Genomic DNA, 13829 nt, shown 5'->3' with positions numbered 1-13829 from the left:
ACAGAACCTAAAACAAAAATCCAGAAAATCACATTGCATGATTTTTAAGTAATTTATTTGCATTTTATTGCATGACATAAGTATTTGATACATCACAAAAGCAGAACTTAATATTTGGTACAGAAACCTTTGTTTACAATTACAGAGATCATACGTTTCCTGTCTGGCTCAGTTGGTAGAGCACAGTGTTTGCAATGCCAGGGTTGTGGGTTCGATTCCCACGGGGGACCAGTACAGAAAAAAAATAAAATGTATGAAATGTATGCATTCACTACTGTAAGTTGCTCTGGATAAGAGCGTCTGCTAAATGACTAAAATGTAATGTAGTTCTTGACCAGGTTTGCACACAATGCAGCAGGGATTTTGGCCCACTTCTCCAGATCCTTCAGGTTTCGGGGCTGTCGCTGGGCAATACGGACTTTCAGCTCCCTCCAAAGACTTTATATTGGGTTCAGGTCTGGAGACTGGCTAGGCCACTCCAGGACCTTGAGATGCTTCTTACGGAGCCACTCAGTTGCCCTGGCTGTGTGTTTCGGGTCGTTGTCATGCTGGAAGACCCAGCCACGACCCATCTTCAATGCTCTTACTGAGGGAAGGAGGTTGTTGGCCAAGATCTGCGATACATGGCCCAATTCATCCTCCCCTCAATACGGTGCAGTCGTCTTGTCCCCTTTGCAGAAAAGCATCCCCAAAGAATGATGTTTCCACCTCCATGCTTCACAGTTGGGATGGTGTTCTTGGGGTTGTACTCATCCTTCTTCTTCCTCCAAACACGGCAAGTGGAGTTTAGACCAAAAAGCTCTATTTTTGTCTCATCAGACCACATGACCTTCTCCCATTCCTCCTCTGGATCATCCAGATGGTCATTGGCAAATTTCAGACGGGCCTGGACATGCGCTGGCTTGAGCAGGGGGTCCTTGCGTGCGCTGCAGGATTTTAATCCATGACGGCGTAGTGTGTTACTAATGGTTTTCTTTGAGACTGTGGTCCCAGCTCTCTTCATGTCATTGACCAGGTCCTGCCGTGTAGTTCTGGGCTGATCCCTCACCTTCCTCATGATCATTGATGCCCCACGAGGCGAGATCTTGCATGGAGCCCCAGACCGAGGGTGATTGACCGTCATCTTGAACTTCTTCCATTTTCTAATAATTGCGCCAACAGTTGTTGCCTTCTCACCAAGCTGCTTGCCTATTGTCCTGTAGCCCATCCCAGCCTTGTGCAGGCCTACAATTTTATCCCTGATGTCCTTACACAGCTCTCTGGTCTTGGCTATTGTGGAGAGGTTGGAGTCTGTTTGATTGAGTGTGTGGACAGGTGTCTTTTATACAGGTAACGAGTTCAAACAGGTGCAGGTGGAGAACAGGAGGGCTTCTTAAAGAAAAACTAACAGGTCTGTGAGAGCCGGAATTCTTACTGGTTGGTAGGTGATCAAATACTTATGTCATGCAATAAAATGCAAATGAATTACTTAAAAATCATACAATGTGATTTTCTGGATTTTTGTTTTAGATTCCGTCTCTCACAGTTGAAGTGTACCTATGATAAAAATACAGATCTCTACATGCTTTGTAAGTAGGAAAACCTGCAAAATCGGCAGTCTATAAAATACTTGTTCTCCCCACTATATATCTATATACACACCACCGTTCAAAAGTTTATAAATACGCCTTTTAAATTTAGTCTGGTTTGCCATTACAAATAAAATGGAATATTTTTTGTTCATATAACTTAAAAAGTAGGTCACTAGGTGTAGGCAAAACCATAAGGAAAGAGGTCAACTGTGATATGACTAAAGAGTTAAATCAGGGTGATTTTTCCACAAATATACAGGTTGTAAGGAAGTCTGTGTGTAGCTAGTGTATAGGAGTCAGGCGCAGGACAGCAGATATCAGTAAATAACCGTATTTTACTCAACATATAACAAATGCAATACAAAAACAGAGCCCACAATAACGGACCTTCCTACATAGAAACAATCACTCAAACAAACATGGGGTAACAGAGGGTTAAATAATGAACAGGTAATTGGGGGATTGAAACCAGGTGTGTAAGACAAAGACAAAACAAATGGAAAATGAAAAGTGGATCTGCGATGGCTAGAAGGCCGGTGACGTCAACCGCCGCCCGAACAAGGAGAGGGACCGACTTCGGTGGAAGTCGTGACACAGGTATTGTCCTTCCCATGGTAGCAAGATCTTATCTATTTTTACTAACTTTCTATAAAAATGTATTGGAGTGATAGCATTTCTTTCTTTCGGGATATGTATACTGAGTATGTCCACATCCCCGTCAGACCATTTTATTGGTAAACTACACAGTAATGTAAAAGTTACATTGTTTAGAGACCCAATACGTAGTATTGTGCACTTGGTTGTAATCCAGAAAGGTTAGAAAAAGTATCTAGATCCTCTATGAGGCTGTGGAGGGATTCTAATTGTGGTTTTAAAGAAAACATGAATCATCAGCGTACAATGACACCTTTGTTTTTAAGCCACAGATTTCTAATCCCTTAATATTATTGTTGGATCTAATTTTAACAGCTAACATTTCGATGGCAATAATAAATAGATATGCCAATAGTGGACAACCTTGTTTTACTCCGACAGTTTAAAACTTCCTGAGATGTAGCCATTATTTACTATTTTACACCTAGGGTTACTAAACATAACTTTAACCCATTTTACAAGAGATTTTCCAAAATGTTTATATTCCAGGCATTAATATATAAACTCCAGTCGTATTTTATCAAAAGCCTTTTCAAAATCAGCTATGAAAACCAGGCCTGGTTTCCCCAATATTTCATAGTATTCTATTGTTTCCAGTACTTGTCTTATATTATCTCCAAAGTATCGTCCATGTAAAAATCTGTCTGATTAGGATTAATGATATGACAATACCTTTTTTAATTCTGTGCCAAGCGTTTAGCTAGAATTTTTACATCACAACACTGAAGTGTAGGAAGCCTCCAATTTTTTAAACGGACTGGATCTTTATATATACACACACCACTTGGATCCTGTTTCAGTAATAATGAAATCAGACATTCTTGTTGCGTGTCCGTTACTTTACCGTTTACATAGGAGTGGTTAAAACATGCTAATAATGGTCCTCTGAGTATATCAAAAAAGTTGGTATACTTCCACTGATATGCCATCCAGCCCTGGAGTTTTCCCCAGATTTAAAGGCTTTAATTACATCAAGATGTTCCTCCTCTGTATTTTGGTCTTCACATGAGTCTTTCTGTACAGATGTTAATTTTACATTATATTCCATACAATTAGCTTCGGTTAGTGGAGATGGAGGAGACTGAAACGAAAACATATCCTTAAAGTACTTTACTTCCTCTTTCAAAATATTGTTCGGTGAATTATGCGAGACTCCATCATTTGTAACAAATTTCAATAAAACAATTTGGTAGCATTTCTATGTTAAAGATTTTTAAATAATTTAGTGCATTTTCCCCCATATTCCATCCAGTTCGCTTTATTACAGACAGAAACACTCCGCAGCACCTCCACCCCTGCTCAGACGATCCCGCAGGTGAAGAATCCTGATGTGGAGGTCCTGGGCTGGCTTAGTTGCACGTGCTCTGTGGTTGTGAGGCCAGTTGGACATACTGCAAAATTCTCTAAAACGACATTGGGAGGCAGCTTATGGTTGAGAAATTAAGATTCAATTATCTGGCAACAGCTCTGGTGGACATTCCTGCAGTCAGCATGGCAATTGCTTGCTCCCTCAAAACTTGAGACATACAGTGAGGGAAAAAAGTATTTGATCCCATGCTGATTTTGTACATTGGTCCACCGACAAAGAAATGATCAGTCTATAATTTTAATGGTAGGTTTATTTGAACAGTGAGAGACAGAATAACAACAACAACAAAAAATGCATGTCAAAAATGTTATAAATTGATTTGCATTTTAATGAGGGAAATAAGTATTTGACCCCTCTGCAAAAGATGACTTAGTACTTTGTGATTGCCAACAAGGGTTTTGCCACCGAGGTCAGACGTTTCTTGTAGTTGGCCACCAGGTTTGCACACATCTCTGGCGGGATCTTCTCCAAGTCATTTAGGTTGAGGCTGACGTTTGGCAACTCGAACCTTCAGCTCCCTCCACAGATTTTCTATTGGATTAAGGTCTGGAGATTGGCTAGGCCACTCCAGGACCTTAATGTGCTTCTTCTTGAGCCACTCCTTTGTTGCCTTGGCCGTGTGTTTTGGGTCATTGTCATGCTGGAATACCCATCCACGACCCATTTTCAATGCCCTGGCTGAGGGATGGAGGTTCTCACCCAAGAATTGACAATACATGGCCCCGTCCATCGTCCCTTTGATGCAGTGAAGTTCTCCTGTCCCCCTAGCAGAAAAACACCCCCAAAGCATGTTTCCACCTCCATGTTTGACAGTGGGGATGGTGTTCTTGGGGTCATAGGCAGCATTCCTCCTCCTCCAAACACAGCGAGTTGAGTTGATGCCAAAGAGCTCCATTTCGGTCTCATCTGACCACAACACTTTCACCAGTTGTCCTCTGAATCATTCAGATGTTCATTGGCAAACTTCAGACGGGCATGTATTTTTGTATGTACTTTCTTGAGCAGGGGGACCTTGCGGGCACTGCAGGATTTCAGTCCTTCACGGCGTAGTGTGTTACCAATTGTTTTCTTGGTGACTATGGTCCCAGCTGCCTTGAGATCATTGACAAGATCCTCCCGTGTAGTTCTGGGCTGATTCCTCACCGTTCTCATGATCATTGCAACTCCATGAGGTGAGATCTTGCATGGAGCCCCAGGCCGAGGGATATTGACAGTTCTTTTGTGTTTCTTCCATTTGCGAATAATCGCACCAACTGCTGTCACCTTCTCACCAAGCTGCTTGGTGATGAAGACCATTCCAGCCTTCGGTGGGTCTACAATCTTGTCCCTGACATCCTTGGAGAGCTCTTTGGCCATGGCCATGGTGGAGAGTTTGGAATCTGATTGATTGATTGCTTCTGTGGACAGGTGTCTTTTATACAGTTAACAAGCTGCGATTAGGAGCACTCCCTTTAAGAGTGTGCTCCTAATCTCAGCTCGTTACCTGTATAAAAGACACCTGGGAGCCAGAAATCTTTCTGATTGAGAGGGGGGTCAAATACTTATTTCCCTCATTAAAATGCAAATCAATTTCTAACATTTTTGACATGCGTTTTCTGGATTTTTTATTGTTATTATGTCTCTCACTGTTCAAATAAACCTACCATTAAAATTATAGACTGATAATTTCTTTGTCAGTGGGCAAACGTACGAAGTCAGCAGGGGATCAAATACTCTTTTCCCTCACTGTATGTGGAATAATGTTGTGTGACTAAACTGCACATTTAAAAGTGCCCTTGCATTGTTCTCCACACAAGGTGCACCTGTGTAATGATCATGCTGTTTAATCAGCTTCTTGATATTCCACACCTGTCTGGTGGATGGATTACCTTGGCAAAGGAGAAATGCTCACTAACAGGGATATAAACAAATGTGTGCACAAAATTAGAGAGAAATAAGATTTTGGCTGAATGTATCGCTCATAGAATAAAAAAAGGTCCTACCGGACATTATTCATCACAATTAGACGGAATTCTTAAAAGGAAGATATATTGGAGACAACATTAGACAACTACTAAAAATAATGGAAAACTATGAGAATAGAAGTAAACCAGGTATAATCCCTTTAACATATTTTGAGAAAGCATTTAATACAGTACGTCTAGAATCTGTTTATAAGTGCCTGGATTTTTTCAACTTTGGATAATCTTTCATAAAATGGGTAAAAAAGTTACGTACAACAATCCTTTATGTAAAATAATAAATAACAGTTACTTCTTGGAGAACTTTGAATTGTCAACAGGTGTAAAACAAGGTTGCCCTGTGTCACCTTACCTATTTATATATGGAAATTTTATTTAACTACGCAAGTCAGTTAAGAACAAATTGTTATTTACAATGATGGACTACCCCGATCAAACCTGGAGGAATTGTGCACCGCCTTATGGGACTCCCAATCACGGCCATATGTGATTCAGCCTGGAATTGAACCAGGGACTGTAGTGATGCCTTTTGCACTGAGATGCAGTGCATTAGACCGCTGCACCACTCGGTAGCCCCCTAAATTGTTAGCTTTAAAAATCAGATCTAATGATAACATTAAGAGGCAAACTATTAAGGGATTAGAGACAAAAGTATCAATGTACGCCGATGATTCAAGTTCTCTCTTGAATCCTCAATCTTCAACCTTGCAGGGCCTCAATGAAGACCTGGATAATTTCTCTAGTTTCTCTCTACTAAAACTATGATAAGTGTACTATATTACATATTGGGTGTCTAAAAGATACAAACATTAGATTGCCATATGGTCTCCCGATTTAAATGGGCGGATGGTGAAGTCGATGTACATATCCAGGAAAAGTTTAGCGATCTTGCAACAATTAACTTTGTTCAAAAACTTAGCAAAAAATATAGAACCTTGAAACCCTGGAGGGGGAAACACTTATCCATTTACAGGAAGTTTACCCTGATTAATTCTCTGCTGATATCGCAGTTTACATATTTACTCATGGCTCTACTGACTCCAGGGGAATCCATTTTCAAATCATGCAAGATTTATTTTTTCACTTTATTTGGAATGGCAAACCAGATAAAGTTAAATGAGCATATTTATATAACAAACATAAGTTTGGAAGGTTAGAACTTTTTAATATTAAGGCATTAAACCTCTCAAAGCCTCCATTGTATCTAAATTCAAATTGGTTTTCTAGCAAGACACTAAGAGGAGGTCCATCCTATGTTTAAGAGTGGGCTCTTTGCCTTTTTGCAGATTAAAACCTTACATTTTCAGTGGATCGACAATGGATCCCCGTTTAAAGTATGCTCCTTTTTAAATGAAGTCATACTGTAAGGTTCTGCTTTTCTTTTCTTAGTCAACGTTCGTTTTTCTTTTTTTCATTGATTTCACCTGTGTTCGTTTCTCACCTGGTCTCATCAGCTCCCTATCTAGTTCAGTTCTTTCTGTTTGTATGGTATTGTCTGTTTTTGACTGCCTTCCTGTGTTTGACCATTGCCTGCCTGTGACCACGATTCCTGCGCATGAATCTATACATTTTTCTCCCGGAGTATTCATTACACATACAGAGTTGTCTACAATTAAAATGTCCTCCTCCAGAAAAGGCAGCTCTAGTATTACAACAAATGATATGTCTAAACTCCAATATACTGATAGAGAAAAAATAAAAATAAATGTTTTAAATGTACAATAATATTTATGAAGGCCATTGTAAACGAGAACAGAAAATTGGCACACAAGCAACTAACAGTGTATGGAGTTGTATGCTCAATACAAAATTATAACCAAGCTCAGCCACAAAATTGGAAGAGACAATTGATGAAAGAAGAAATTTAAGAATTAGTGTGCCACCCAATAAAAATCATAAATGGCTTAGTATAAATAAATACAAAATATTTGTTTAACTTAAAGTCTAAAGGTTTGACAGCAATACCATATAAAATTCAAGTCAGTTGGTTTTTTGTTGTCTCAAATCCTTGGAATCAGGTCAACGAACTGCAGTAAACAGTGCCTTCAGAAGTATTCACACCCCTTGACTTTTTCCACATTTTGTTGTTACAAAGTGGGATTAAAATTGATTTGATTGTCTTTTTTTGTCAATGATCTACACAAAATACTAATGTCAAAGTGGAAGAAAAATACATATAATAACCCCCCGCCCCACTAATATAAGTATTCAACCCCCTGAGTCAATACATGTTACAATCACCTTTAGCAGCGATTAGAGCTGAGTCTTTCTGGGTAAGTCTCTAAGAGCTTTCCACACCTGGATTGTGAAACATTTTCCCATTGCTCTTTTCAAAATTCTTCAAGCTCTGTCACATTGGTTGATCATTGCTAGACAAGCAGATTTAAGTCAAAACTGTAACTCAGCCACTCAGGAACATTCACTGCCTTCTTGGTAAGCAACTCTAGTGTTTTAGGTTATTGTCCTGCTGAAAGGTGAATTAATCTCCCAGTGTCTGGTGGAAAGCAGACTGAACCAGGTTTTTCTCTAGGATTTTACCTGTGCTTAGCTCTATTCCACTTATTCTTTTATCCTGAAAAACTCCCAAGTCCTTAACGATTACAAGAATACCCATAACATGATGCAGCCACCACTATGCTTGAACATTTTTATTCTGTACAGGCTTCTTCCTTTTAATTCTGTCAATTAGAGTAGTATTGTGGAGTAACTACAATGTTGTTGATCCATCCTCAATTTTCTCCTATCACAGCCATTACACTCTGGGACTGTTTTAAAGTCACCATCTGTGAGCGCTTACCTTCCTCTCGGGCAACTGAGTTAGAAAGGACGCATGTATCTTTGTAGTGACTAGGTGTATTGATAAACCATCCAAAGTGTAATTAATAACTTCACCATGCTCAAAGGGATATTCAATGTCTGCTTTTTAAAAAATTGTACCCATCTACCAATAGGTGCCCTTCTTTGCGAGGCATTGGAAAACTTCCCTGGCCTTTGTGGTTGAATCTGTGTTTGAAATTCACTGCTCGACTGACGGACCTTATAGTTAATTGTATGTGTGGGGTACAGAAATTAGGTAGTCATTCAAAAATAAAGTTAAAACACATGCAACTTATTATGTGACTTGTTAAGCAACTGTTTACTCCTGAACTAATTTAGGCTTGCCATAAAGGGGTTGAATACTTATTGACTGAAGAAAAATAAAACATAATTCCACTTGACATTATGGGGTATTGTGTGTAGGCCAGTGACAACAAATCTCAATTAAATCCATTTTAATTCAGCCTGTAAAACAACAAAATGTGGAAAAAGTCAAGGGGTGTTAATCATTTCTGAAGGCACTGTAAAACTAAAATTGGCAGGCACATACAAAAAATAATGTTCAATATATGGGGCATTGAACAGTCAGCCCTGTTCAGACACAAGGAAACAGAATCATTAGAACATATTTTCTGGTACTCTCCATTGGTGGCTCGCTTTTGGAGTCAGGTCCAGGAATGGTTGTTATGTCATAATATCAGGGTTCCGATGGACCTGCAAACCATATTGTTAGGGGATCTGAAAAACCACAATCAGTCAGTGGGAAATATCATTATACTCTAGGGTAAAGTATTTATTTTTAGGGCAATATCGGTAGAAATGTTACAAATAGGAAGGTTCAGGAGCCTTGTAAGACATAGTAAAATGGAGAGTTGTATTGCAAAAGTAAATAGCAAAATTGCATTATACTGGAAAGATGGTTTAATCTGTGGACATCGAAGGGTTGGAGTTAAAATTTAAATAAAAATGGTGGATTTCCCGCTGTGCGTGAAAATCCAGCACTTGAAGAAAAGGTAAATTAGGAATATATGTCTAATTATTGAACTACAGGTATCGTAGATGTGAGCAAAATAGCTGTAAGTAGCAGTATAAATATAGTTGCTAGTTTACTCCAATTAGGGTATGGATGGTAGGGTAGGAGGAAAAATGTATAGAGAAAATAAATTATGCAAACAATGAAATTTACAGAACCTTCAGTCCATCTGAAATATTAAAGACAAAAATATAAACATATACAGGGCCTAAGAGACAGGGCCCAACAGACAGGGCCTAACAGACAGAGAATCAGCAATAGAAGACCCTCCTGGGGTGGGCCTCCCCAGATCGATAGAGAGAAGCAATTCATGCTTTCAAGGGAGGGGAAGGTCTTCATGCTAAATTAACAGGTCTACTGTAGTGCATTAGCCAGCATGGCAGTACTAACGGGACCAGGGCTCTCCAACCCTGTTCCTGGAGATCTACCGTCCTGTAGGTTTTCGTTCATACCCTAATCTAGCGCACCTGGGATTGGATTGAAAACCGACAGGAACAGGGTTGGAGAGCCCTGAACTAGACCGTACCTGAGGAGATGTCTATGCGCGTGTTCTTCTTCTGGGTGACGTTGATATAGACAGTGACCTTCCCCTCGGTGAGGCCCACCTCCACCACACCGTCGGCCAGTGCCGTGTAGAGGAGCAGACCGCTGGGGTTCCACGTTCGGAAGGACAGGCTGACCGACAGGGTGTCACTGTCCGACAGCCCCGGAAGACGCAGGAAGCTGGTGGCGTTGAAGAACAAGGGGAAGGATTGTGTCTCGCTGCAGGAGAATGTCAGGTTCCTCTGTAAGGTGAAAAGAAAGTATAATAGTAAATGGGTCTACAAATTAGGGGAGCTTTTCCTTCTTGACTTTAGCAACAACAACAAAAATGTTATTCACACAACGTATAAACAAAGCTAGCATATATTTTGCATATATACCATTTTTTAGGTGCTTTTTAGATAGCAAACAGGTCTGTAAATTAGGGCAGATTTTCCCTGTTGATTTAATAAGCTCAAGACATTGGCACAACCATATAAACATCAGAAAACCTAAGGTGCTTTTTAAATGTACATTTTGCGGTTTAATGCATGAGAAAATGCACACGCCTGCATTATTTCAGAGCGACACAGAAAATCACTCATCATACAGCAGCACTTGACAAAAAACAATTTTGGCTTTTCTTATCATCAAAGCTGACCTTTCTCCCGCTACTTGTGCTGAACACAAAGCATGCAGTTCAACACCAAGGAACTTGCTCACAGGAAGAAAAAAAAAAAACAAGCTAAGAGGCACATAAGTGAAATCAATAATAATGGTTGGATCCATACTTCAGCACAGTAATGGCTCACACACCATCACATACCATTGACAACTGAGCAGTAATTGTCCTGTGCCAAGCGCTGAGGACTTCTGAAGCTTGATACATTTAGTGGGTTCGATCCCATTGCATGGAATACTTTTTTATTCAACATTTTCCAAACGAAATGGAAAAAAAACATTGCAATATATTTAACGACACGTAATAAATATTTTTGCATCTTTGCTAAAATGAATGTAATGCTTTAAATGTATTCCAGAGATGCATGTACATACATTTGCATCTTTGCTCATATGCATGCCTGACAATATTCCAGAAATGCATGGCTATGACATCTAGTCTATAGGGTTGCCAAAGTGGTTCCTAATTCGGCTTCTTAAATTATGTATTGATCAATGGAGAACTTTTTTGGGGGCCACCAAGCCAAAACTTAGCCAGTGATGTTTTTATTTTTTTACATTTGATTTCACCTCATTTTAACATTGTCATAAAGAGCACATGTCTAACTTAATAAAAGACATGTCCCATCTCAAGGTTTTTCCTAATATGTTTTTATTTTAGTTAGTTATCGATTTAAACAAAGACACAATATGTCAAAGTGTAGGTCTAGATCTTGCGCTTCCAATGAGTGTATTATACGGCTCTACAGTGGATGGTTTACCGGTGTTATGGTGCATTCGTAACCAAGTGGGAATTTACCACATACGGGAAAAATCCACTTGAACGGCCCTCCAACAGGTAATTACTAGTTAAATCAGCCATGAATCCCCTTGAAAGCTTGTTGTATGCAACAAGGAGGGGCAAATTAATGCAAGATTTACCACAAAAACATAGTTGTTAAAAAATGTCTTGCCTGTCTATCTATGGGTTGACGTGTTATGCTCGACCCGTTCAGATTTTTACCACAACACACCAGAAAATGGCCAAAAAGAGTAAAACCAGCTGACCTGGTTTTACTCTTTTGACTATTGCTGTAGATGTTCAATATTTCTTTTGAAATAAATATTTTAAAAGAAATAGTTTCACCACATTAAAGAGTTTAGTTTGAGTAACAGGGTTGACCTTAAAATGAGAGATAGTGTGATTAGATTCATTTACGTCTAACTTAATAATAATCTTCCCGAAATAACTTTGTCAAAGCAACAAAATAACAAAGGCTAAGCCATGATTGTCTGAGATAATGAGGCATGCCGAGAGATGAGTTCGGATTGGTCTGCCATGTAGCACGCTTCTGTCTATAACATGAGCTGACCAGTATGTGTAGGTAATTCGGTAAATGGTGCTTTTTTTTAAAAGATATAACATAGTAGAATTGCAAAAGTGTTGCTCTCCACTTTCTGGAAGACAGAGTTTTGAAATTAGTGGAATGCCCTGTGGAATTAGAGTATGATAGCTAAGGAGATGGAGGAAATTCTGCCGTTTGATTGTAAATATGCAAAGGGAATCGAAAATTAGAACACACAGAAAGCTGTTGTATAAAACACCTGTCTCCAGATTACATCTTCAAACTTAAGGGCAACCATGGCATCCGTGACAGAGAGGAAGAAGCGTCTATCCATGTACACGGGTAAGATAGTCTAGCTAGCTACATTTTCAGATATTACACGTTTCTAATTTTGTCAGAAAGTAATTTTCATTTAAAGACTCCAATATGCAAGTAACCATTTCAACAGAATGTTCATGATGCCCCAATCATCGCAAAGCCTCTCTCCTCTCTGGGGAGGTTCCCATTACTTGGAAGGAAGCCATGGTGCATCCTTTATTTAAAAAGGGGGAGATTAAGCAGATCCTAACTGTTATAGGCAAATATCTATTTTGCCCTGTTTATCAAAAGTGTTAGAAAACACTTGTCAATAATCAACTGACTGGCTTTCTTGATGTCTATAGTATTCTCTCTGGTATGCAATATTGTTTCTGCTCAGGTTATGGATGTGTCACTGCAACCTTAAAGGTCCTAAATGATGTCACCATTGCCCTTGATTCTAAGCAATGTTGTGCTGCTATTTTTATTGACTTGGCCAAAGCTTTTGATATGGTAGACCAGTTATTCCCACGATGCAATGCCATCGGGGGTACGCCAAATAAAAATGTGATTCACTTTTTTTTTTATTAACAAAAAAAAAAAATATATATATATATATATATTCACATTTTCAAACAGTCCATTTATATTTTCCAACGGGGCTATACATTTGGGTGAAGTTTTTTTTCCTTGCCTGAGTAGCCTCGTTTCACTGCCAAAAATAAAATTAAACCATCTAGTGTTCAGCAAAATAAAAACACAATGTCAAATACAGGTAGCCTAGTCAAATAATTAACATCCAATCACATTAGCCGTTACTCTCGCGGGTATTCCACTAACGGTCTGTATGTAGCCAAACGTAGCCATTGCTCATGTTGGTATCTGTACTGATGGCGCAAAAGCCATGACAAGGAGACATAGTGGAGTGGTAATGTGCGTGCAAGCTGTTGCTCCTGACACCACTTGGGTACACTGCAGCATCCACCAAGAGGCTCTTGCTGCCAAAGGAATGCCTGACAGCTTGAAAGATGTTTTGGACACTACAGTGAAAATTGTTAACTTTTTAAAGCAAGGCCCCTGAACTCTCGTGTATTTTCTGCACTATGCAATGATATGGGCAGCGACCATGTAACGCTTTCACAACATGGTCGCTGTCACCAAAGCGCTACATGGTCGCTGCCCATATCATTGCATAGTGCAGAAAATACACGAGAGTTCAGGGGCCTTGCTTTAAAAAGTTAACAATTTTCACTGTAGTGTCCAAAACATCTTTCAAGGGGCAAAGTATTGACACGTTTCTTTGAATTGAGAGACGAGCTTAAAGTTTTCTTTACTGACCATAATTTTCACTTGTCTGACCGCTTGCATGATGACAAGTTTCTCACACGACTGGCCTATCTGGGTGATGTTTTTTCTCACCTGAATGATCTGAATCCAGGATTACAGGGACTCTCCACAGTATATTCAATGTGGTGGACAAAATTGAGGCTATGATTAAGAAGTTGGAGAAGGACAACACACAGGTCTTTCAATCATTGTATGATTTTTTTGTGTGCAAATTAACTGAAGTTTACGGACAATGTCAAATGTGATATAGCG

General features: G+C 39.4%; 1 protein-coding gene across 4 annotated transcripts in view; it reads right to left on the bottom strand.

Annotated features, from left to right (window-relative positions):
* Window positions 1-13829, bottom strand: part of LOC115157065 (contactin-associated protein-like 2) — a 73824-nt gene that overhangs the window by 22962 nt on the left and 37033 nt on the right. For all 4 annotated transcript variants that reach the window (XM_029704964.1, XM_029704966.1, XM_029704967.1 and 1 more), the window contains one exon: window positions 9932-10190. In XM_029704964.1, coding sequence (XP_029560824.1) covers window positions 9932-10190 — 259 coding nt within the window. The remainder of the gene's footprint in view (window positions 1-9931; window positions 10191-13829) is intronic.

Source organism: Salmo trutta, chromosome 21 (assembly GCF_901001165.1).
Source record: "Salmo trutta chromosome 21, fSalTru1.1, whole genome shotgun sequence".
In the NCBI taxonomy this organism is placed as follows: Eukaryota; Metazoa; Chordata; class Actinopteri; order Salmoniformes; family Salmonidae; genus Salmo; species Salmo trutta.
Note: the sequence above shows the minus strand (reverse complement) of the source record. Positions and strands in the feature narration are given on the sequence as shown.